At 32.6% G+C, this 22,761-nt stretch overlaps 1 protein-coding gene across 1 annotated transcript in view; it reads right to left on the reverse strand.

The window, feature by feature from the left end:
* Window positions 1-6,079: 6,079 nt before the first annotated feature.
* The window catches only part of LOC130893034 (lactase/phlorizin hydrolase-like), a 30,124-nt gene continuing 13,442 nt past the window's right edge, over window positions 6,080-22,761 (reverse strand). The window contains exons 5-8 of the mRNA XM_057798799.1: window positions 19,043-19,336; window positions 15,744-15,881; window positions 6,747-6,850; window positions 6,080-6,318 (exon numbers count right to left, since the gene is read on the reverse strand). Of these exons, the coding sequence (XP_057654782.1) occupies window positions 6,270-6,318; window positions 6,747-6,850; window positions 15,744-15,881; window positions 19,043-19,336 (585 nt within the window). The 3' untranslated portion in view covers window positions 6,080-6,269. The remainder of the gene's footprint in view (window positions 6,319-6,746; window positions 6,851-15,743; window positions 15,882-19,042; window positions 19,337-22,761) is intronic.

Raw genomic sequence — 22,761 nt, forward strand, 5'->3', positions numbered from 1 at the left:
ATACAGTTTGAATATATGATTTCAACCATTCATTTACCAGGAATAAACAAAAAGAATGTTCATATTTTTAACTGAATATGAATCAATGTTATTTCATAATTACCCACACTAATTTATATATTAGAACCAATTTAGTTTTAGAGTGATCTAATATCAGTTCTAAAAGATGGATTTTTATCGATGACCACGCACAATTTACATTGTTATTACTACGCTAGGTTCGTTTTAGTTTATACTACTTTATGCCCCTTAGCCTGCCAGCGACCCAGACTAATTATCGCCACCCATGAAATGAAAAATGCTGTCGTCATTGGATTAACATATATTTGATAACTAATGGAGAGTTGTCTGCGTTCAGATATAAAACCAGTTATACGAATATTTTCCTGCTATTGCTAATAGTACATTAAAGAATCCATATGATGGAATTTTCAGTCAGAATATTTGTACTTCTGTATAGAAAAATATATTTATGTTTCTAAGTATTATATACAATATCTTCACACTTAGGTTGGGGTATACTAATCTTGCCTTTCTCTTAAAGCGTGTGGATCTTTTTGTTTGTAATAAAGATACAGATTTCCACAAATTTTTAATTTCATAGACTAGAGGAGATTAAAATATTAGTTGATATTTTATAACTAAAAAGACTGTTAGATATAAAGAGCTTTCCCACCATACTAGGTTACATTCATTGAAAAGATAAACTAAACACTACTAAAGTGTTCATCCAATTAATACTATTTTTCGCTAGATGAGGAAGGGTTACTTCAAACTTTTGAACATGACGTACATTGAAGCTGAATTCGATTACAATGAACTACATGCATATTTGATTTCAATAATTCACTATCTTTGGGTTTTCAGACTATCATCGTCATCCCTACCAAGATTAACAATAATTGGATTTATTGCTACACCTAAAGCTGGATTCAACCGAAGATATTCTTTCTCACATTTTAGAGCATGTAAATGGTGAAAACTTTTCGAAACATTCTTTGCAAAAATTTTCAAAACCTCAAATTCTATATGTGTTACTTTTATTTGCAATGTTTGATTCAATAAGATGGAGATGGGGGTGATAAGGTGGCAATCTTAAAGTATTATGATTATGTCTCAAGTAACCACGTGGCTATCACCAATGGACAAACTTGAAAAAGTATCGCCGATAGTGGCAACCACGTAATCACACTCATGAGTTTAATAACTTTGCAAGTTGTCTCAATTTCGTGGCTGTGTTGTCATTTTTGATACTTATTTTTGATACAATTTTCTTTTTATGTGAAAAAAATGAATTAGGTTGACTTAATTTTTCTTGTTTATACATAAAAGTGCCGTCTTCTTCTATTATTTATGATGTGATAACCGCGACGGTTATTTGTTTGAACATGAAAATATATTCACTTTAAAGTGGTTTTCATAAATATCATCTTATAAGAAGTGATCAAAATTTATCCAAATGAACCATCAGAGGTCCACGGGAAACTCGACGGGTGTCTACGTTGGACGTGACAAAAAATGGGAGTCTACAATCGTTCATGAAAATTTATTTGGTTTCGATAGTGAAGAACTAAAATGCTGGCTTCACTTCTCCTATCCCGTCCGCAAAACTTCAGACGTGCAAATTAATTCGACTTGTGCTGTATGTGATTCCAATCTTGCATGAACTTATTTGATTCTTCATCAATATATACGAGAGAGGGAAATTGTTTTTGTATTGTAAAATATTGGAGCCCTTAACTAATTCTGACCGTGGAGTAGGTAGGTAAAGGTCTTGCCCCGCGTTGTGGATAGCCGTGCAAAGATTTTTCTGAAATTGGAGAAGCGTGCTTACGAATTAGGCAAACGGATTCAAAGATTAATAAGGAAGGAAGAGTCTGAATTTTTAATCTTTTAAAGAAGTTCCAGCAGTGAGCCCTGCCGCTTTGTCCGAGTAAATATCTAACAGCTCTCTTTTGTAGTTTGAAGATTCGCTCAAATTGAGTCGCACCAGACGTACCCCAGAAGGGAAGGGCATTTCGGAGAAGGAATAGAGATTTATAGCTTTTAATAATTATAAACAGTTTGCCGCCGGAACTTTCTTCATTTCATAATATAAATATGTATGATTAATCTTATTTAATTCCTGATGACGTTAACATCGTTGTCGAAACTAGTTAGATTATAAAGCTTGTATATATTATGTCTTGTTAGATCGCCTCAAGATTACTAAAACAAAGTTTTTTTTTTATTTACAGATGGGTATTTAATATGAAGCATGGCCGAATCTTAGAAGAAGTGTCATCAGTACAGTATTTAATATTTAAATTTTTTTTTCTATCAAAGGCAGACTTGCATGCCTTTGATGTAACAAAGTTTCGAGCAATTATTCTATGAACCCATCAAAGTGCAGATCATCTAAGATGGTGTTATCGTGATAAAATAGGTAAAGATTCGAAATATTTCCAAATATGTAAAACCGTGCACAGTATTTTCGCTTCAACGTCTAAAAACAACGATGATGGCTACTTTTCGATTGGACAACTGTCAATTCTTCGTTGAATCTCAGTCACAACGCAAGTTTCCATAGACAGATCTAATCTTTACTTTTTTTCGAGATTTGGAAATTGGTAGTAATGTAGCTGCATGGGCGTCAACCGTATCCAGCAAAATTTTGGAAGTGGTCTATGAAACAAAAAAGTTTGGGAGCCACTATGGATCAATTTTCCATAAGAGTTACATCTGAGGATCTCTTATAATAGTTAAACTTGTGAAAAAACTTGAATGGATAATAAATAAATTCGATAATAATATTCATTATGCAAATATGTCACCTGAATAGATAACTGAAATTAGTCATATGTTGTTTATTCATTTATTTCAATGTCACTTTTTGTACAGTTTGAAAAATCAATTATTCATCTTATGCTGATATTTTTATGATTTATTTTGACACATATTTTTAATTTTCTTAATTATGAATTTTCCAATGACGTCAAATATCACAAAAGCCATAAGGATACTTCCCCCACAACAGACTTTCCATTGATGTGGTTTTGAATTCACCATCGAACGTGAAGATTAATTGTGAAAGCTTTTTTTTAACATCTTTGGTAGCGGTTGAGTGGTGAGAATATAAATATTTTATTTTGATAAAAAATCAAATACCTTTTTTCTAAACAACTTCTACTCAAGCATTCACTGTACATGAAATAATTGCTTCGTAAGCAGGCACTATTTTATGATAATCAATATTACCAATACATTTAAAATAATTATAACAAATAACTCTAAACACCTTTCGATGTTTTATGATGAAATGATGCTTTTTCTAAACACTCTTCATTTCTCCGGAAGGTTTGAAGGTTATTTTTCAAATTTACTTGCGAAATTTGCTTCAGTACTTGTTTTTACAGAAAAAAGAAAGAAAAAATTCAATATAACTTATTTTTTTGAAAAATATCTAGTTTTCGCTAATCTATAGAATTATAGATGCAATTGTCAACTATAACAAATAACATATTTATCTTATTTAATTAAATTAACAAATATTATTTTTCTATTTGACATTATACATGATATAAACCTCTACTTTATTATTCAACGAGCTGTTTCCAGTATTTTACTTGACATTTTTGGTGTCATTATTATTATAATTATTACCGACCGCATTTTTTATTGCTGAAACTATTTTGTTCTCTTGATAAATCTTGTACAAAAAAAATCCAGATGTTAACTCAATGGTCTTTTCGTCTGATCTCATATTCATCAAAGTTTAGTTTCATATCATTTACAAATGTGGTCATCAACTTACCACTTAACGTAATTTTATTGGAAAAGACTTCCCACTTGTGAAATGAGGGTCAGCATCTATCTTTTCATCATTAGTTGATACCTTTGGTTGGTCAGTTTCAAGGGGTCTTTTAATTACGCCCACTTCTTCAAAAACCGTCGTAGTCCTCCAAATTGCAGTTTAAGTAATCAAAATACGTATGATGCCGTAATCTGTCTTCATAATAATCGCTGCTTTTTCCTAATTGGTAAACATAATAATTTTACTACAATAAACACATTCCACTAATGATAATTCATGATATTTAAACACAACTAATATAAAAAAAATTCTAGGTACTGCATTTCCATATAATCAATATTTTGATATTTCGATCCGTTACCTATGCATTGCAATCATTTACTGACTTCCTCCCTGATAAAGAAGCACCCATTTATACAAAAAAAATTGCTCTATAACTCGATTCTAAAATGTGAACAAATAAAGAGGCCTTTCTAGAAATTGTTACGAAGAAACCAGCAAATTGCCGCCGTATATAAAAACAAATGTAAATAGCCTTTCTGAGAGCGGTATCCGCCACACTTTAGATTCTATTATTCTAATAGAGCAGGACCCGCTTCACGGTCCAGAGCTTATTTGCATCTGATTCTAAAAATTTCATCATCATAAATGTTTGATTTGTAGTTTATATCGAAACGTTAATTTTTAGAAAATCGACTTTCTTTTTTCCCTGGCACCATGGAATTATTTCGGTTTCACAAAAACGCGATTGAATGGTGCTCTGAGATTGCTATAGAACGGGAAACAAATTTTAATAACTTTGTACCTACGTTGTGATTCTTAAGACCTCCAGTTTCTTTTAACGTTTTTCGCAAACACCACCGTAAAACTGGTTTCTTACATTATTAATTTTAATAATGAAAGACTAAGTGACCCTTGATTTCTTGAAATAATATTTAACTGGAAAATAAATTCACGTTGTACTCAAAGGGCTTTTATGAATAGTGGAAATTAGGAAGGATGGCTATTATAGTAATAACATAACACCAGTGATTATACAGGGTGTTTCAGAAAAAGGTGATCCTGTCTCTAGGTCACATTTTTTACGATTTTGCTGGAACTACTGGAAACATTTATTGAAATTTTATACGAAGTTTTATATGGAGTTTTTATTAATTATTATTATTATTAACTAGTAAGCATTTTTGTGCATTGACAATTTTTTGTCGCGTAAATGAGACCCCATCGATAAAACAGATACATTTAAAAAAATTGGGTTTGAGAACTTTCGTTTCTTGTAACACTTCACAGAAATTTAGTCTAATCAATATAGGATCTTGTTTGTCAAAGTTGAATAAATATTGAGTTTTATCAAGAGTATCATCAATTTGGTGTAAAATGAAATGATGTTTAAGTTTACTTAAAATTTTGTGTAATAAATCTGATACTGAAAAATACTATTTCGTACGAACCGTCTAACTAGCACCCTCTATGAGAATCAGACATAAAAACAAATTCATTGGATGTATCAGCTTCCAAAACATATTCGTATGAAATTTCAATACAATGTTGTCAGTAATTGCGGCAAAATCGTAAAAAATCCTAGAGACGGGATCCCCTTTTTTGCACCCTATATATTCGTTTATATATTTGCAGCTTTATTATATCTTATAAAACGAGATTTTCGAGATATATGTACCGTTTAGAGCTATGTTTAATATTCGTTGGGTCACAGATTAGAAGAACTACTATAGAGGTCTAGTAATCACTTCCAACGTCTAATAGATGGTGCCTCATATAAACACCACGAAATTTTTAATGTCCAGAGAATAACGATTTGTGAAACTCAATTTTTTTATGTCTACGGTAAGCTAGAAGCGCGTGCTTTTGATCTATCTGGTATTAAAAAAGTATTGAAAAAAAGCAACTCTGAATTCTTTAGCTTTCCTCTACCCATTTTCTGGTAAACACTTTTTTCTCTCTATTATTATGAAAATTTATGCCAATTTTGAGGGTCTTGCATTAGTTTTCACCCCAACATCTCATTTCATTGGAATAAAAGTCGAGTTGAACTGTCTACCACCCATCCCACCTATCTCCCTACCATGCGCCTGGTAGTTACAGCTGGTTACGTACTGGGTATAGTTGAACTAGGTGTTTAAGAGGTATGATATTTGTGATGTAACTAATTATTATCAACTAAGATAAATCTTGAAAAAATAAGAAACAATGAATGCAGTATAAAATGAATATATTTTATTTCTCATTTTAATAAACAATTTTTTTCGCCGTAAAAGCTATAGATATTCTGACGTTGTCCTAGTTTAATTATAAGAGATGCTTAAATGGCTTTTCACGTGTTACAAAGTATTTTAATAGAGGTGGTATTTTGAGTCTATGTCGTCTTGTCGTTCTATTCTTACAATTCAATTTCATCGATTTCGTAAGGTTTTGGACGAACTGTACCGATTTCTTTGGAGTTCTTGTTCTATTTGGATCAGTGAAGTTTGTATGGTACAGTCCAAAATGGGCACTGAAACATTTCACTAAAAATTGGGTGCTTATCAAGATATCTCGTTTTAGAATTACTATGCTTACTATGAATACTATTAATATTTAGCGGTGATTATGTCTTTCATTTCTGCAATATTTCGGATGTCATTGAACTTATGAAATAAGAACTTTTAAACTATGATGATATTCCAAGATAGGTAATTAAGAAATAATCCTTAGATCTATATAATACGCAGATTTTTCGATTTTTAATAATAAATATTGGTTATCCAAATAGAAAACATTTTCTGTTTTATATTTCTTCATCATTGAGTTCTTACTGTTTTTCTGGTCGGCTGATACTTGCATGTAAGTATACAGAATATGTATTTAGTCAATTGATTATCCTATAGTACTGGTGAAGTCAACAGGGATGGTACTTTTTCGTGTTGATATTTTTGAACATGATAAGTATACCTACCTATAACCGAATAACCATTCAAAGGTGTCAATTAGACTCCAAAATGATATTAATTGGACATCAACACCTTCTCGAATTGCTTCCAATATATAACAAAAATAATCCTGAAAATAAAATCAAACAAAATATTTGAATATTTCTAAAAAGATTATTCGAAAAGTAAATGATCACTATAGGACAAAAGGAATGAATAGTGAAATTGTTTCGGTAATGTAGGAAAATATATTTCTTCAATTTATTAGTTTCAGATTATTCTTATTTTTTTACTTAGTTATCGGTTCTGGTTTTCTGCCATCTCAATTCTTTTAGTGCTCAGTGCATCGTTTATGCCAGCCGGCAACATAGTGACGATTCCAGTTTTAAGAGAGGTCACATAAGAGTTAGACAAAAAAGCGCACGAGAGTTAGTTGCTCATCAAACGTGAGCACTGATGATTAATGATATTCTGTGAAGAAAAGACGTAAAGATGACGGATCGCTTGACTCCAAAACTTGTGTAGATAAAACATAATTTTATTTTGTTACGTTTATATCTCCATAGCTCTTTTTTTTAAACTTACAAAGCATCCGCACTATCAGGATGCCTACGAGATATAGTCTGGTCCAACCCGTACATGCGCAAAGATAGCAAAATTAAAATCTACAAGACTTGTATCAGACCCATCATGACGTACGGCACGGAAGTCCGCGAGGACACCAACAAGACGAAACAAATGCTGAGGGTGGCCGAGATGAAAACACTGAGAACAATAGTGGGGAAAACAAGAAGAGACAGAGTAAGAAATACAGATGTCAAAGAGCAATGCGGGATACAAGACATTGTGAGATGGGGAAGACAACGTAAGAGGCAGTGGTACAACCATGTAATGGACGAGAACAGACATCCTAGAAAACAACCCGCCCGGCTCAAGGCCTCCCGGAAGATCACCTAAAAGGTGGAAAGATAGTTGGCAATCCACCTCTCAGGAAAAGATGCAGATGCAGCTTCAGAATTAACAGATCTACAGATCTCCAAGAAGTAGGAGACATTGTTAGCGTTTATTTTCACGTGTATTATAAACTTTTCATCTAACCCACCGAACTGTTTTATTTCAAAATACCCTAGAGAACACGATCTTAATAAGAAATCTACATTTTTGGAGGTTCGACCGGGATTGTATCGGTTAGTGGTTAGACTGAATGGATTGATCAAGTGTTGTTATAATTGTGCAGTACCTAACAATACAAAAAGTGTGCTGTAATTGTAAATAAAACCAGGCTTCTTCGACTATTATTGTGAAACCAAAGCCCGCCTGCAAATTTGTAACGTAACTTTGATCCTTTGCGTCGGTAAGCGGCAATTAGTGAACTTCGCGATATTTCACGATATCCACACTGCGAAAGTAAGGAGCAACAACTAGCAAATGAAAATAAGAAAATTATAATCGTCACCAAATGGTAATATTTTGAACTCCTTATCCTTAGAAGCCGACAGTACAGGGTATGAAGCACATTTTTTTTATTCGTTTGAACTTTAAGAAGTAATTCCAAGGTAGATCGTATACAAGACTTTCTCAGTTCTTTTTAATTTTGCTCACTTAAACAAATTTATGGATAGACTTCTAAAGTGTGCATTACTTAAAAATTTGAAAACAATAATATGTATATATTAGCGTTAATCGGAAGTACACATTAAAGTATTTTTTCTGTCTTAGAATAAAATGAATTACAATGATAAACTCCTAATAAGAAGTTATTATTTAGCTTGTTAAGAAAAATAAGTATCGGGTAGATACAAAATTAGGTAGATTTTCATGTTATATATGTTATCTTAATTTAATTTAATTGCTATTAGGTCAGAATCATTTAAATGTTGTAAAGTTGTTTCACTATATTCTTGTTTGAGACGTTAGTTTCATTTACTTCTATTTATTAGAACATTTCTTATCTAAAATGACTACTCGCTCAAAATATATTGAACAAATTCAACATAACATAAAGCGTGCACAGTTGCCGGTTGTAGAAGTTACCCAATTTAGATCAGAATCTTAAATTCTCCGAGTTTCACCTTGATTGTGGTTCGGACGAATATATGGAAAAATTAGAAAAAATAAATAGGGTGGTAATTGAAAAATTTGCAGCATTTGTGATTTGATTTCGATTTGTAATATTTTGACTTTAGACTACCAAGGCTCGACTGAATGTTGGGTAAAACGAATTTGTTTTTAAATGATTTAAAACTTAATGATGCTGATGCTAGTATAAGATGTGAAACTGAAGAAAAAAAATAGATGAATGTACGCAGTCTGAAGGAGAAAATGATCTAGAACTCAGTGATATCGGAAAAAACGATGATTCAGCTCGGCTTTCAGGCTCAAAATTAAAATCAAATAGGGATTCTTTCAAAAGGTTATTTTGCTGAACTATCGTTTAGAGGATTAGCTAAACGTTTTATTCAGTCCGAAGAAGGAATTAAGTCTTGGATGGCTTTAAAGCGAAAACTAATTTCAAAATTCGAAAACAAGGTAAGCAGTACCCAAGTGTACAAATTACTCAAGTCTATATCTCAAAGAAAAAAAGAGTCGTTCCAAAAATACGTTTTGGGTATGCGTGAAATCGGAAGTAGGCCTAATATAGAACCAGAGGTGATAATTTAATGTATTATTAAATGTAATATATGATGAACCAAATAATAAAATGATTTTATATGGAGCTAACAACTCCGTTTAATTTAAAGGAAAGGTCGAATTATATAAGCAAATAAAATTTGCTACAAAACCTAGTAGTACATTTCCATAGAAAAAATATAGCGATAAGAAAAAAGTGGAAAGAGAAGATAAGAATTGCAGTGAGACAAAATATAAAACGATTACATGCTTCAATTTCGGAGAAAAGGGTCTATCGTAGAAAGTGTGCCTAAAAATGGATTAAAACTGGAAATTGATAATGTGAACATAATACCACTGTTAGATACCAGAAGCGACTTATCCGCTTTGAGATATTTTCAAGCAATTTATTAAGGATACTGCTAAAAGGTATCGGATCAAGTAAAGGGGGTTCACTAAAAATGTTAAGGTTAATGATGAGGCCGTAACTTTGAGATTCAATGTTATACCTAAGGAGTCTAGTAGTTTTCAAGATTGTATAGGAAGTGACGTATTGGCACTTGCGAATATAAATATAATAATACTGGAAGTACGATGATACCAAAAGAAAAAGACAATTTTGTGATGCACATAAGAATAGATGAAGCGACCGAAGGTGATCTAGTGGATGTATCACATATTGTAGACTCAAATATTAGAGCTTAAGTTACTACAATAATGACTGAATATAAAACAGAAAAGTGCAAGACTTCAGATATAATGATGAAAATTGTAGTGGAAAACGAGGAACCTGTGTACCAAACGGCTTGAAAATTAGCTGTTCCTGAAAGAGAACTAGTGGATGAACACATTAATGAATGGCTCCGAGAGGGTATAATAAGACTTAGCTCGACTGATATGCCAGTCCAATTGTGTTAGTGTCCAAGAAAAACGGTTCAACTAGATTGTATTGTGATTATCGAAAACTTAACAAAAATATAATAAAAGATTGATTCCCGGATTGAGGATAAGCTACAAAATGTAAAATACTTTAGTACAATAGATTTACGGAATGGAGTTTTTTATGTTGAAGTTAAAACAGACAGCGGAAAATATATGTCTTTTGTGACTCATAATGGGCACTATGAATAATTGAAAGTGCCCATTGGACTATGTAATAGCTCGGCAGTATTTCAAAGGTTCAAAGTTCATATTTCTAGAGAACTGACAACAAAAAATGAACTATGAACTGGAGATAAAACTCAAAAAGTGTGGAATATTACAAAACGTGTCCAATTTCTAGGATACATCATAGAGGATGGTACTGTTCAATCAGGTAACGGAAAGATTTTGGCAATACAAAAATTTCCAGAATCTACGACACAAATTCAATCATATCTAGAACTTACAGATTACTTCAGCAACTTTATTTTATCTCATTCATTAATCGCAAAGTAGTTGAGTGATTTATTGAAGAAAAATCATGTATTACATTTTGGCGTAAAAGAAAGATATGCTTTTTTTAATATTAAGAAATTATCATCCCAAGAACCAGTCTTGACTATTTATAAGCAAGGCAGAGAGACCGAGGTCCACACGGATGCAAGTAAGCACGGATACGGTCTTCTGCAGAAATCTGAAGTTGATAACAAATTACACCCTGTGTACTATATGAGCAAGAAAGCCAGCTGAGGAAAAATATGACAGTTATGAGCTAGAAGTGTTGATACAAGCAATAAAAAATTTCAGAGTATACCTATTAGGACAAAAATTTAAAATTGTAACCGACTGTTCAGCTTTCCAGAAGACTATGGATAAGAAAGACCTAATCAAAAGAGTCGCGCGATGGGCGCTAATGTTAGAGGAATATACATATGAAATTTTTCATAGGAAAGGTTCGCGGATGTCCCATGTGGATTCCCTAATCCTACAGTAATGTGAAATTAAAACATTTAGGATTAGTCCAGTCCACCGAAGCAAGGGTTTCATACTAATTTATACGTATATAAGGGTGGTTCAACCATAATGCACAATGTTAATTATGAGTCATATCTTGATGCAAAGTTTCCTATCCGAGTTAAAATTCTTAATTCCTTTTATGAAATTGAACGTTGAAATCGCATTGCATTTCGATAAGCATAGTAAACTAATTGTATCCACAATATAGAAATATCTAATCATCCAGGGTCTATAGGAGTTGTCAAAAAATTCTTAATAGTGTGGTAGAAGAACTGTCAACTTCGATTCGCACTGTCTTGCCCAACTCAGGGGCATCACTGGTACAGGCGTTGATAAAAGACCTGATATGTGCTCAAAAACTCTAACCTACTGATCATTTTGAACATTGTCAATGTGTAGTTGAATAGGCAGAAGGGAATTTTGACTTTTCGAAGAATCATCTTCACCGATAAAGCATTCACCGGTTTCATTGATAAACAAAATTGTCGCAATTACGAAAACTGAATGAAAAAGTGATTGTTGAAAATCCTATGCATCCACAAAAAAAACTTTTTGGTGCTGTTTGTGTGCTGGCGGAATAATCGAGCCGTACTTCTTCGAAAATGAGGTCGGTACCGTAAATGTTACATGCGGCATAGTCGCCACGATAATGTTGGACTTTTCTTTTGGCTATATTTCAAAGAAGAAGTTCACGTCAATAACCCAATAACAATTCAAAATCTAAATGATAAGATAATTCGGTTCATAAACTTCAAAATTGTACCTAAGAGAAAAAACAGACCGTCGGATAAAGGTGCCACCAAAGCCATGGGCATTTAAATGATATTTTGTTCCACGCATAGATTTTTCTATCATAACAAAAAACATGAGATAATTCTCTTGTTTTATTAACAATTAACTTCGTGCGTACAGTTGAACCACCCTTACCTTATAAATAGTTCGGGAATCCAGCCTCGTAGTTTGTCAGAGTTTTTTCTGAGCTTTTCCAAATTCATATAATGACATAGGAAATTTTAGTTATGCCAACAGTTGATACTAAAGTTGGTTGAGTAACTTGATCAAATGAAAACAGTTTCGATAACTATAGGGCAGAGCGCGGGGTCATTTGATCCGTGTTTTGTTTAAATCGGTGTAAGGTACTGATTAAGGAATAATTTGAAAAAAGTTAATTCTGAATAAGTCGTTCATTTATTGGAGCGCAGATTGAGATCAAAAAACAAATCCGTTGGCGGGATGTTTTCAACCAACCAGCGGGATTACTGGAGCCACTGGGTTATTATACAAATTTTGTCACATCAAAACAGAGCCGAGTCTAGGGTATCCTCCGCCTGGGTGCAAGAATAAAATATGCCGCCCTATTAGCGTACCTAGTCGAAATTTGATTAGTGAGGCAAGATATGAGGTAAATTTCTAGTCTAGTCGGATAGAAAAGTACCTACCTACTCCGGGAAAATATTCATTAGTAAAAATCATCTTTATTTAGCAAATGTGTCTAGATCTTATTGGAGATAGGAGTAATTGGATAATTCAATGCCGATTTTGAGGGGTATGTATGACGCACCTACTGTTTACATTTTAGATTGGGAAACTTAATAACATTTTTGGGAAAATTAATAAAAACATTTTTTTGCATGATGGGGTTCTGATATTTTTTTAGAGACATTTTGCCTTTTGCCACCCAATCTTGGCAACTTTTGCATTGTACTCACTCTTCTCCTGGGAAACTGACTGAATAAGACTCAGCGCGCACTAGACAAAAACAATCATCCTATTCAGTGTCGGGCAAAAGTTGTGTTTTACTTATTTTTTTTCCCTACCCTACCAGTTACCCTACCACTTCTATTACCGCGTCGTATACGTTCAGGTGGTCTATATAAAGTAGTCTCTAAACCTCTTCCAATGATATATAAACATCACAGGAACTGAATTTCCGGCTGCTGATACAGCCGCAGTTACTGTTAACATTAGTTCCACGTTCTCCTGACGTTACAGAACCAGCAGTATGCTGCTATTATTTTACCCAGTTTTAAGATTGTATATTTTGTTATCTTTAGTAATTTTGCGGATGCTTCAATCTTTAAGGACTTCATCTACAGCTTGTTCTATCAATTCTTCACTGCGATTAGCACGTTCCGTTTTTTTTTTTTTTTTTTGGTTAGTTCACATCCTAAAATTAAAACAACATTAATGTAGAAACGTAGCGTAACTGTATATTAATGGTCATTTGAACATGGTTCATTCAACCTCCAATGACCTCTTTCCTAAATTTAATTTAGTTTGTTGAATAGTTAAAAACTCATTTAAAATAATTTACTTGTGAAACTTAAAACATTAACAGTAATCATGTTAAAATCGAAATACACTTACTTGATAACCGTATGATAGTATTCATACTTTTTAAACCAAATTTCAATTGCACGATGTTTCTTTTTACTTCTAGCATTAAGATTCAAACATCACGTGCTATCACTTAAAGCGAACGACGGCCGGTAAGTAATGTAACAGTAGCGTGGGTTCATCAACCCCCGCTTCGTCTAGTACCACCACCGTGCAAAATACTATAGTGGAACACTAGACCCCGCTCTGTTGAAACTTTTGTCAATTCTTTTCATGTGCTACCACACATGACACACAAATGAGATTGTTGCTCGAAATAGATGATCAATTACTCATTTCAAATAATTAATACATTTTACTATAAACCACAATATTTCATCATAGTTTTAGTATAAAAATTGCCAGATTTCATAGTTCTAGATCAACGCAAAAAATATAAATTGATTTTCTTCAAGATAGAGGGTCCTGACAGACGTACGGACAGCAAATAGTCCTAAAATATGTTGAGTCTTCCGACAATTCTTGGTTAAAAGCGTTCAGGGCAGATGAGAAGTTTTTTGGGATAAAACCACAACACCCCTTCCGTAATAAGTACCTAGGCTGATGCCTTTGCCAACCCCTGACTTCTTTAGGAATCCAACCAAAAAGTCATTATAACGTAAACTTACTCACATATTATATGAAAATATAAATTCTGCTAGAATCTCAGTATTACTCAACACTTTATGTCCTTTTTGTCCAGAGCAGAAACTTCTGCAATGTAGGAACTAGAGCCCAAATGGAGCTTCTCGATACTGGGGCGCCGTCAACCTCAAAAATAGAAACTATAACGTCACAATTTTTGAGTAGCGAGGTTACAGCGAAAAGAAAATTTACCAAATGTTATAATCAATAATATAAACAATTGTCTAAATTTGAATAATAAGTTCTTATATTAGATTATATAACTTAACTTATAAAATTTTGTCACAAATATATGTTTATAATTCTGTTTTCAACAAATTTTCTACTCTTCCCATTCAACTATAGGATTCGCATAATTCTCTTTTAGAAACAGTTTTATATCATTTTTTGGGTCTTATGTGAAATTTTCTATGCGTGGTAGAATAAAGCCAACGATATGTGAAGGAAAAATATGCGGTCGTAGATGAAATTTAGTGTATAATAATCGTGCGTAAAGTACTTTTTCGCGACGAATAACTATTTTTACCTTCAATAATCTCTTTACATACACACTTTATTTAACTGACTCTATTAATTTGTCTGTTTGTTTGTTTATCTGTTTAGATTGAAGTTTCTAATGAAATCAGCGTTAATCAGCCTATTAAATTGAAATTTCGCGTAGAATCTTCCTCATTTGAGATATAAAATTTTACTGATAGGTGACGCTACAAAAAAGATTTATATAGAAGATAGCTTTACTAATTTCACAGTGATATTTATCAAGAAAGTAAAAACGATGAAATAACAGAAATAGAAATAACATTGGCTTGATCTCATTTTTCATTATCTCTCAAATATTATTTTTTAAATTAACTATGATTCCAGCTATGCAATTTGTCGCTCAATGATTGGTAACAGACATGCGTTGTTAGTTGCGTGGTTAGGTCTTCGTCTTGGAATCAAATTATCGCGGGTTCAAGTCTGACTGGGGGAGGTACAATTTTGTAGTTTCGTCATTATATGATAGTAAGGTCAATCAAACCTTGATTTCACGAATTTGATAAAGAGTACAATAGATTATTTATAATATGATGATTTCAAATATAAGATGACCTCGATAGCTATATGTTTCGTGGTCGCGGCTACAATCCTTGGTATATGGAATCTCATTGGGAAAAATTGTAAAGAATAAAATTAGATACAAACACTTTCCATGAAATGCAATGAAAACTAGAAAGAAACTTTCTTTCACACTTCAGTACGTATATTTTCAATTTTTTATCACCTATTATTCAAATGATTCTTTATAACAATTTAGATAAAAATTTATTTTAAATTTTAGTATATTTTGAATAATCTTAGGTTTGAAAAAAAGTATTCCCATTTAGATACAAATCAATGAGTTGCAATGAAATTTCATCTTGTTTCTAAGATAGAAAACAAACCTTCTTCTATTCATATAAATAAATACCCACCTTGTAAAAATCAATTCTAGCTTCATCGTTTAAATTGGTTCCATCGTCAGTCATTCCAATTTCTGTAATTAAAATTTTAGGATTGTCGTATTCTTGTTTTAGCCACTTAAGTATTTTATATACACCGAAAGGGACAGTCTGAAAACAACAAGTATTTCACTATCACCGAATCCTTTGATTGATTTCACATCTTCATTTTAAATATACTAAGTCGTATAAAAAGTGAACACCAATTATAGGGATCAATATGGAGCGAGACAAAAACAGAAAAACCTGATGATTATATTTTCTTACTACCATACCTACAGTGAAAAGACGATAGGAAGCTTACGAGAAGCTGGTTCGTTTTCTAGAGGAATACCTTCAATGATACACACAGGAGTAGATTGTGAATTGTTTTTAGGTATGGAATTGGTTTGCCGTGTGGAGTCAAAGGCGCACACTTGTGTTTTTCCAGTTAATTGTTTTATTTAGATTATCATTGACGGTTATATGTTGTTCAATATTGTTTAATTCGAAGAGGTAAATATTTGTTTGAGTGGTTTGATGCTTAAAAGATGAGTGTATTCAAATTATCGTACAGTAAAATCAATATTCATTAATTAATAGATTACTCAAGACTTGGAAGTTACACTACAGCACTATATAATTGGTCTAGTACTAAAAGAATGGACTAGTTACTATTTTAAAACTGTGTACTATTGTATACTATTATATTTCACATTTATCGCCGTTAATGTTTAAGATAGGAAAATATTTTTTGAATGGTATTTTAATAATCTTAATCAAATTTTTCAAAAACTTGGAAGAAAGCTGCCAAATATCATTCACAGTGTCAAACTTTGATATCAATTTTCTTAACTTAAATGAAACACGAAAAAAGGTAAAAAGGGCCACTTCATTTTTGTACTAGCAAGAGCTGCGCTGGGGAGCCTAAGAAGTTAAAGAATTTCAAAATTGAAAATCACTTTGAACCCCACAATAGTTTGGTTGCGGTAAACAGTTCTTGAGGTACTCCATATTTTTGGTGGAGTTTTGCACTCACATTAGTGCCGTTAATATTGAAAATAGAGAAAAATTTAAGAACAAAAGTTGCTCAGGTGTTTTCAGAGGTTTTTTAGGTGAAAAAAAAAGTTTAAAAGAATCTAACATTAATAAAAGTTTCCATCTGATGCAACTTTTTCGATTCATTATGATGTATAGGTCAGTGAAAATTTGTTTTGAGTAAGTATATTGTTTTGTAGCATATGAACCAAGTATTTTAAATCTACTCAAATTAGTAAACCTCATTTTAGGACGCGTTTATAATTGCTTCAAAAAAAGTGGGAAAAAAAGATCTGATTACTTATTTATAGTTAAGGGCGACAGATCGTTTCAAAAGTCAGCGACTTATGAAAAAAGTAGCGGAAGACGGAATAAGAATTCATAATATCATCATTTTAATTGAGAACTCAATAAAACACGAGCTAACCCAAATGTGTAGTATGCAAATAAACAATTAAACTATTTGAGAACTCAACAACACATGAACGAACCAAATTTGAAAAAACGGCTTGCTAATAATATTACAATGCAAGAAAAAAATGTATGGATAATTATAGATAAAACCACAAAAGCTACAAGAGTAGTCTTATAAGGAATATTGGGATAGCTCCTTATACTGATGAAAAAAATAATACTAATGTAGCCGAATATCATTCACAGGAATATTCTATATAAAAAATTTTGAAAGTTTGGTCAGGATATTGCCTAAAAAAACAAAATTTACCGATACAGTTATTTTATACACGTATAAATACAACTTAGAAAACGCGAGAAAATTCAAGTATTCTGAATCCTCGTGTTTTTCTAGGGAACGATTCTCCCGTTTGGCAGGTTTTCAAATCATGTTTTCTTTTAACTGACGTCTGTATGGCGGAAAAAGTCTTTATTTCTCTAATCCCTATCAACAGTTTTTTGAGTCGAACTCTCCACTAAATATTCTTATAGTTGTTGCTGGTGTTTTTCCTTTGTAAGGATGGCTTGAAACAACTCCTCCAAGTTACGCCACAATGTGCAGTTACAACTATTTTCACAAATCGATTTTTTCTTCCCCCATAAAGACGAAAAAAAAAGATCTACTGTCCCTTCTTCGATGAAGAGCTGTAAACTTAACCCCACTACCAGCATTAATCATTTCGCAGGTTGCCTATAAGTAGGAACTAAAATGTATCTAACGAACTTCGACTTTGATGTGGGTATAATGGAATGCTTAGTTCTTTGATTCGGTATCTACAAAATCTTCGCTTACAAAAAATAAAACTCGTAGTTTGCTTATTTTATTTAACTATATATCATTCCAATTCTGAAGATTTGTTATGAGCTCACTCACTGATAAAGACCGTGAAGCCCGTTCTGTTCTAGCATCTTATCGAAAATAAAGTATGGCGGGTGAACCGAATATTTTTTGTGGTTGTCTACGTTTTTTGACTCAGTCAGTCAACCATTTGATGGCATAACGAATACTCATCGAGATAGTGACAAGTGACCTAGAAGGTGTATTTAAAATAATGTTATATGTGCACATAAATTAAATATTACTGAATAGTTAAACATGTATGTGTTAGTGAATAGTTATTGTATCAATAAATATATATGTAAGATATACTGTGTATATAAATTCATTCCTACCCGTTTTGTATTCAAATACTATTCAAATAAATAAAAATTGAATTAGTTACGGAACTGTCATGAGATTTAATTTTGTTATTTTGAATATTGAGCAACAATAGACTGGAAAAATTTAAAGCCGTTTTAATAGTCTGTTTAACACAAATATGAGGAAGAAATGGAGCATTAATAACTAACGCAAATAGAGACACTGGAACAGTGAGAGGAAATTTGGAATATGACAAATGGGTAGAGAACAATAATTATTTCTATACATAAGGAATTATTTCTAGGAATTCGAATGTAATGGCGGAGATACGATGTCACAATTCTTTTTAATATTGCTTTGAATGAAGTCATCAGAATTTTGGTTTAAAAGGAACTATAATAACCAAACAAGCACAAAAAAATTAATGCAAAAGCTATAGCCTTCATATCAAGAAATATGAGCGAGCTGTAAGACATCTAAAGTCCATTCTACTAATGTGCTGTCAACAGCTTAAGAAGTGAGATTGATTCCAATCTATTCAATCGAAATTTTTTGATTATTTCTAATACACCGATTTGAATTAATGATCCAATACCAAATTCATAGAATTATTTTATAAAATAGAAAAAAATGTAGATGAAATTATGTATACACTCACCGCAAAATATCCATTCGATTGATCTAACCAAGAAGGATCAAAAGAATCGGCAACACGTAGATCGGCAGCGTAGCTACTTTCATTATAGGGTGCTTCCGCTTCATCTTGAGTCAATGAAGTATAATAATGATTAATTCCCAAAAAATCATGAGTTCCTTTGATGTAAACAATTTCTTCTTGAGTAAATACGGGAAGTCTAGGTTTTGTGATGTTTGTTTTGATACTTCGACTATATACCCGTTCCTTAACAATATCTGGCCAATCACCACTATAAATTGGATGGAAATACATACCACACTGTATCAAAAATAATATGATCATTTAAGAGTTGATATCATAGAGTTTGATTTATATATATCTCTGAACTGTAGATTCTAGACCTCAAAATATGATGATTGATAGTTTCCGAGGTACGGGGTGTTCAAAGTTTGAATTTAAATTTTGATTTTCGCAATAATTTTTCATGTTTTCACAATTTCTATTTGAAAATTGGCAATTTCACGTTGTTTGGCATGAGGAATCAAAATTTGCACTCTAATTTAACATTGCTAATAGAGGGCGCTATTTACACTTGTTTGTGTTAATTAAATCAAAGTAAACATTTTATGGGCTAAACTTATAACTAAAATAATGAAAAATTATTAAAAAGCGTTAAATTCTATAAAAAAAAAGTTACTCTTCTTTGATTCGTGTAACTCAATCGGTCATCGAGTTATTTGCTTCTAAAAAGTTCAATAAATTTTAATTTTTTCATAAAAAAAATTTTATTATTCCTTAAATACGTAACAATAACAAATTTGTAAGCAAAAATAAAAAACTTCAAAGGAAATGCTCAAAATGCCCACCATTTACTTCAATACACTTTATGTGTACGTTGTTTACTGAGTGTTTAAGATACCTCCGACAATCGTGAGTCCCGCCGATTGTGAGGTACGGGCTGTTATACGATTTCTTAGTGCTAAAGGTGGAAAACCGATCGATATTCATCGTGAAATCTGTGATGTTCACGGACAAAACATTATGAGTGATGGAATGGTAAGGAAATGGGTGAGAGCATTTAAAGATGGCCACACAAATGTGCATGATGAGGAACGGAGTGAGCGTCCTTCGGTCGTTAATGAAGATTTGGTGCAGAAACTGTACGAAAAGGTGAGAGAAAACAGACGCTTAACAATTTCATCATTGTACGACTACGAAGAAACACCTGCGCGGTTAGCGTCTTCAAGTCGATAACGAAGTCAAAACAGTTGTGATACAGTGGTTAACAAGTCAGGCGGCAGAATTTTATGAGGAGGGTATTCAAAAACTGGTGCCACGTTATGACAAGTGCCTCAATATTCACGGAAATTATGTAGAAAAATAAATGGTCGCTGTCCGTATCTGCTCCTCTAGGTTCTCACATCTACTGTTTTCATTGATAGTCGGTCTATCAAGATACGATCAATTTGATTGGAATAGTTCCTATTTGAAGCTATCCATGTTCCTTTCCGAACTTAGTTGTTTCAAACTCCATGCTGCGAAAACAGATTCGCTGTGATGTTGCTATAAATTTTTTTAGTCCTCCTGCATTTTGTCTGGCAACCAAGAAACCTGTCCCTAAATTTCTTGTTGCTCCCCCACTATTAAAGAATATGTAGTTTCCTACTTCATTCACAAACTCTCCTTTCTAGTTTGTTCCTTGTACCTTTGGAGTTACTTCCTCTTCTTTGCTCCCTCATTCCGTTTTTATTTCCTTTTTTATTGCCCGGTTTGATTTCCTGTCCTTCCTCTTTGTGGGGGTGTCTAGTACTACTAGTTTTTTGATTATATGATTTGTTTCCGTTTTACCCGCTCCATGTTCCATCTTCATTCTTGTGATTCAATGAATATTGTCCTATATTCAATTTTTACCATTTTTTCTGTATTTCTCGGTCTTTAAGTGACATGTCATTTCATATCTACACTTTCTCTTCCTTATTAAATCTCATTTTTTATTTGTTTATCATCACTTTATTTTTGTTCTCTTATATGGATAATCTGACTCAGCATGTATTCTCTCCTAGCTTCGTCTAGCTTTTTACTGCGATCTTTACCTGTAGTTATTTTCTAGGAAGTTTACCTTTCTGATTCTCGGCTCTTCTGAGTTACCTGTTTCCATTTTCACTCGTTTGACGACTACACTATTCTTTCCTGATATTCGAAGTGATCCATTCCAATCCAATGGTTTTTCTCATTGTGCTATTGACCTCAATTAGTTCTTGTTTTTTTTTCTTCAATTAATTTATTTCTTCTTTGTATTCTCTTTGTTCTTCTCATATTTTCTCGATCTTCTCGGCCATTTTGTCTGTATGTTCTAGCTTTGCTAGGTTCTTTGACGGTGACTTCCTAGTTTTCTGCTTTTTGTGAATATTTCTTCTTCAATTCTTCCTCTCGGTCGTATTTCCCCTTTTTATATTATTCATTATCGCTTATTTTGTTTAGCTTACTTTCCGTTGAGATTTTCTAGTCCTTCTCTGGCTTTGAATATTTCGTTCAACACTAAAAAGCTATAGTTTTTCAGATCTTATATATTTATAAACTTGTTCTCATCGCTATAACTCCGCGCAAAAAGCCTTCGAGCAGCTATCGGACCTTGGACGTGATATCAGCTTTTGTTACTTTCAATGTATATATATTAGAACTCAAGAACCTGTGATTAATCTTACTTGCAACTTGTCAGAAAATTTTGCACTTTACACTTTAACAGTTAGTAATAACAACTTTGTTGATTTAAATTTCTCGTAATTCTCCGGAAAACGAAGTTAGTTATGGAGCAACAATCAACACAACTTTTCTCTTAATTTAGTTCTAACATAATCTTATAGTTTATTTAAAATATGGACGGACCGGAAAGTCGAACATTAATAATTGTTGTGAGAATTGTTAAATAATGTATCTAATAATAAACTGTGGAATGCATTTGGAAGCATTGAAATTGCTTAAAGTAAGAGTAGCTTAAATAGGGTCAAAGAGCCAATTCCTTACAGCCTATAGTTTAGTAGTACAGTCTCTGAAGACGAAAACTTGGTTATCGAAACGCGAGTGAGACAGTGTAATTGTGAGTGTTGATGTAGTGCTTGTGTAAACAGTGTATTCACTATGAATATCACCAATGGTTCCAGAAATTCCAACTTAGTAACTGAATCGAAGATATTGATAATGGAAAGTTTATTGGAAAAATTGTTTTGCTTCGTGTGACGAATGTGTCGAGGCAACCGATCTGATCTAATTTTACGTTAGTAGTACAGGTAGCAATTATGGTTGAAAAAGCATTTTCGCCAACACTTTTGGATTCAGAGAAAAATTCTCTCGAGGAAAATTCACATAAAAACGCATATTCAAAGACTGGTGACAGAAGACTTTTATCAAAATAATAAATTAGAAAGTATTGGAATGGTTGATCGATTTAGTAGGTTTTGCATAATCATTGCAATTGAGAGACATTAATACCGAACCAGCTTTTGATTCGGGCTTGGGCACAGTATAAGTTCTGTAAAATTTCAAGAGGCTCAGAGAGAAAGCTTTTTGTCAAGTGCCCAGGAGTTTTGGTAGTTTAAGACGTTTTCAGAAAGACCAAAGATAGTAGAAGATGAACCAAAAATATTGACAAAATCAAAACTTGTTCATTCAGATCATCTGTTCTCAATCAATATTATAGGGGAACAGTTGAATTTGAGACCCTAATCGTTCATCAGATTCTGACT

The sequence above is a fragment of the Diorhabda carinulata genome, chromosome 4 (assembly GCF_026250575.1).
Source record: "Diorhabda carinulata isolate Delta chromosome 4, icDioCari1.1, whole genome shotgun sequence".
NCBI classification, from domain to species: Eukaryota; Metazoa; Arthropoda; class Insecta; order Coleoptera; family Chrysomelidae; genus Diorhabda; species Diorhabda carinulata.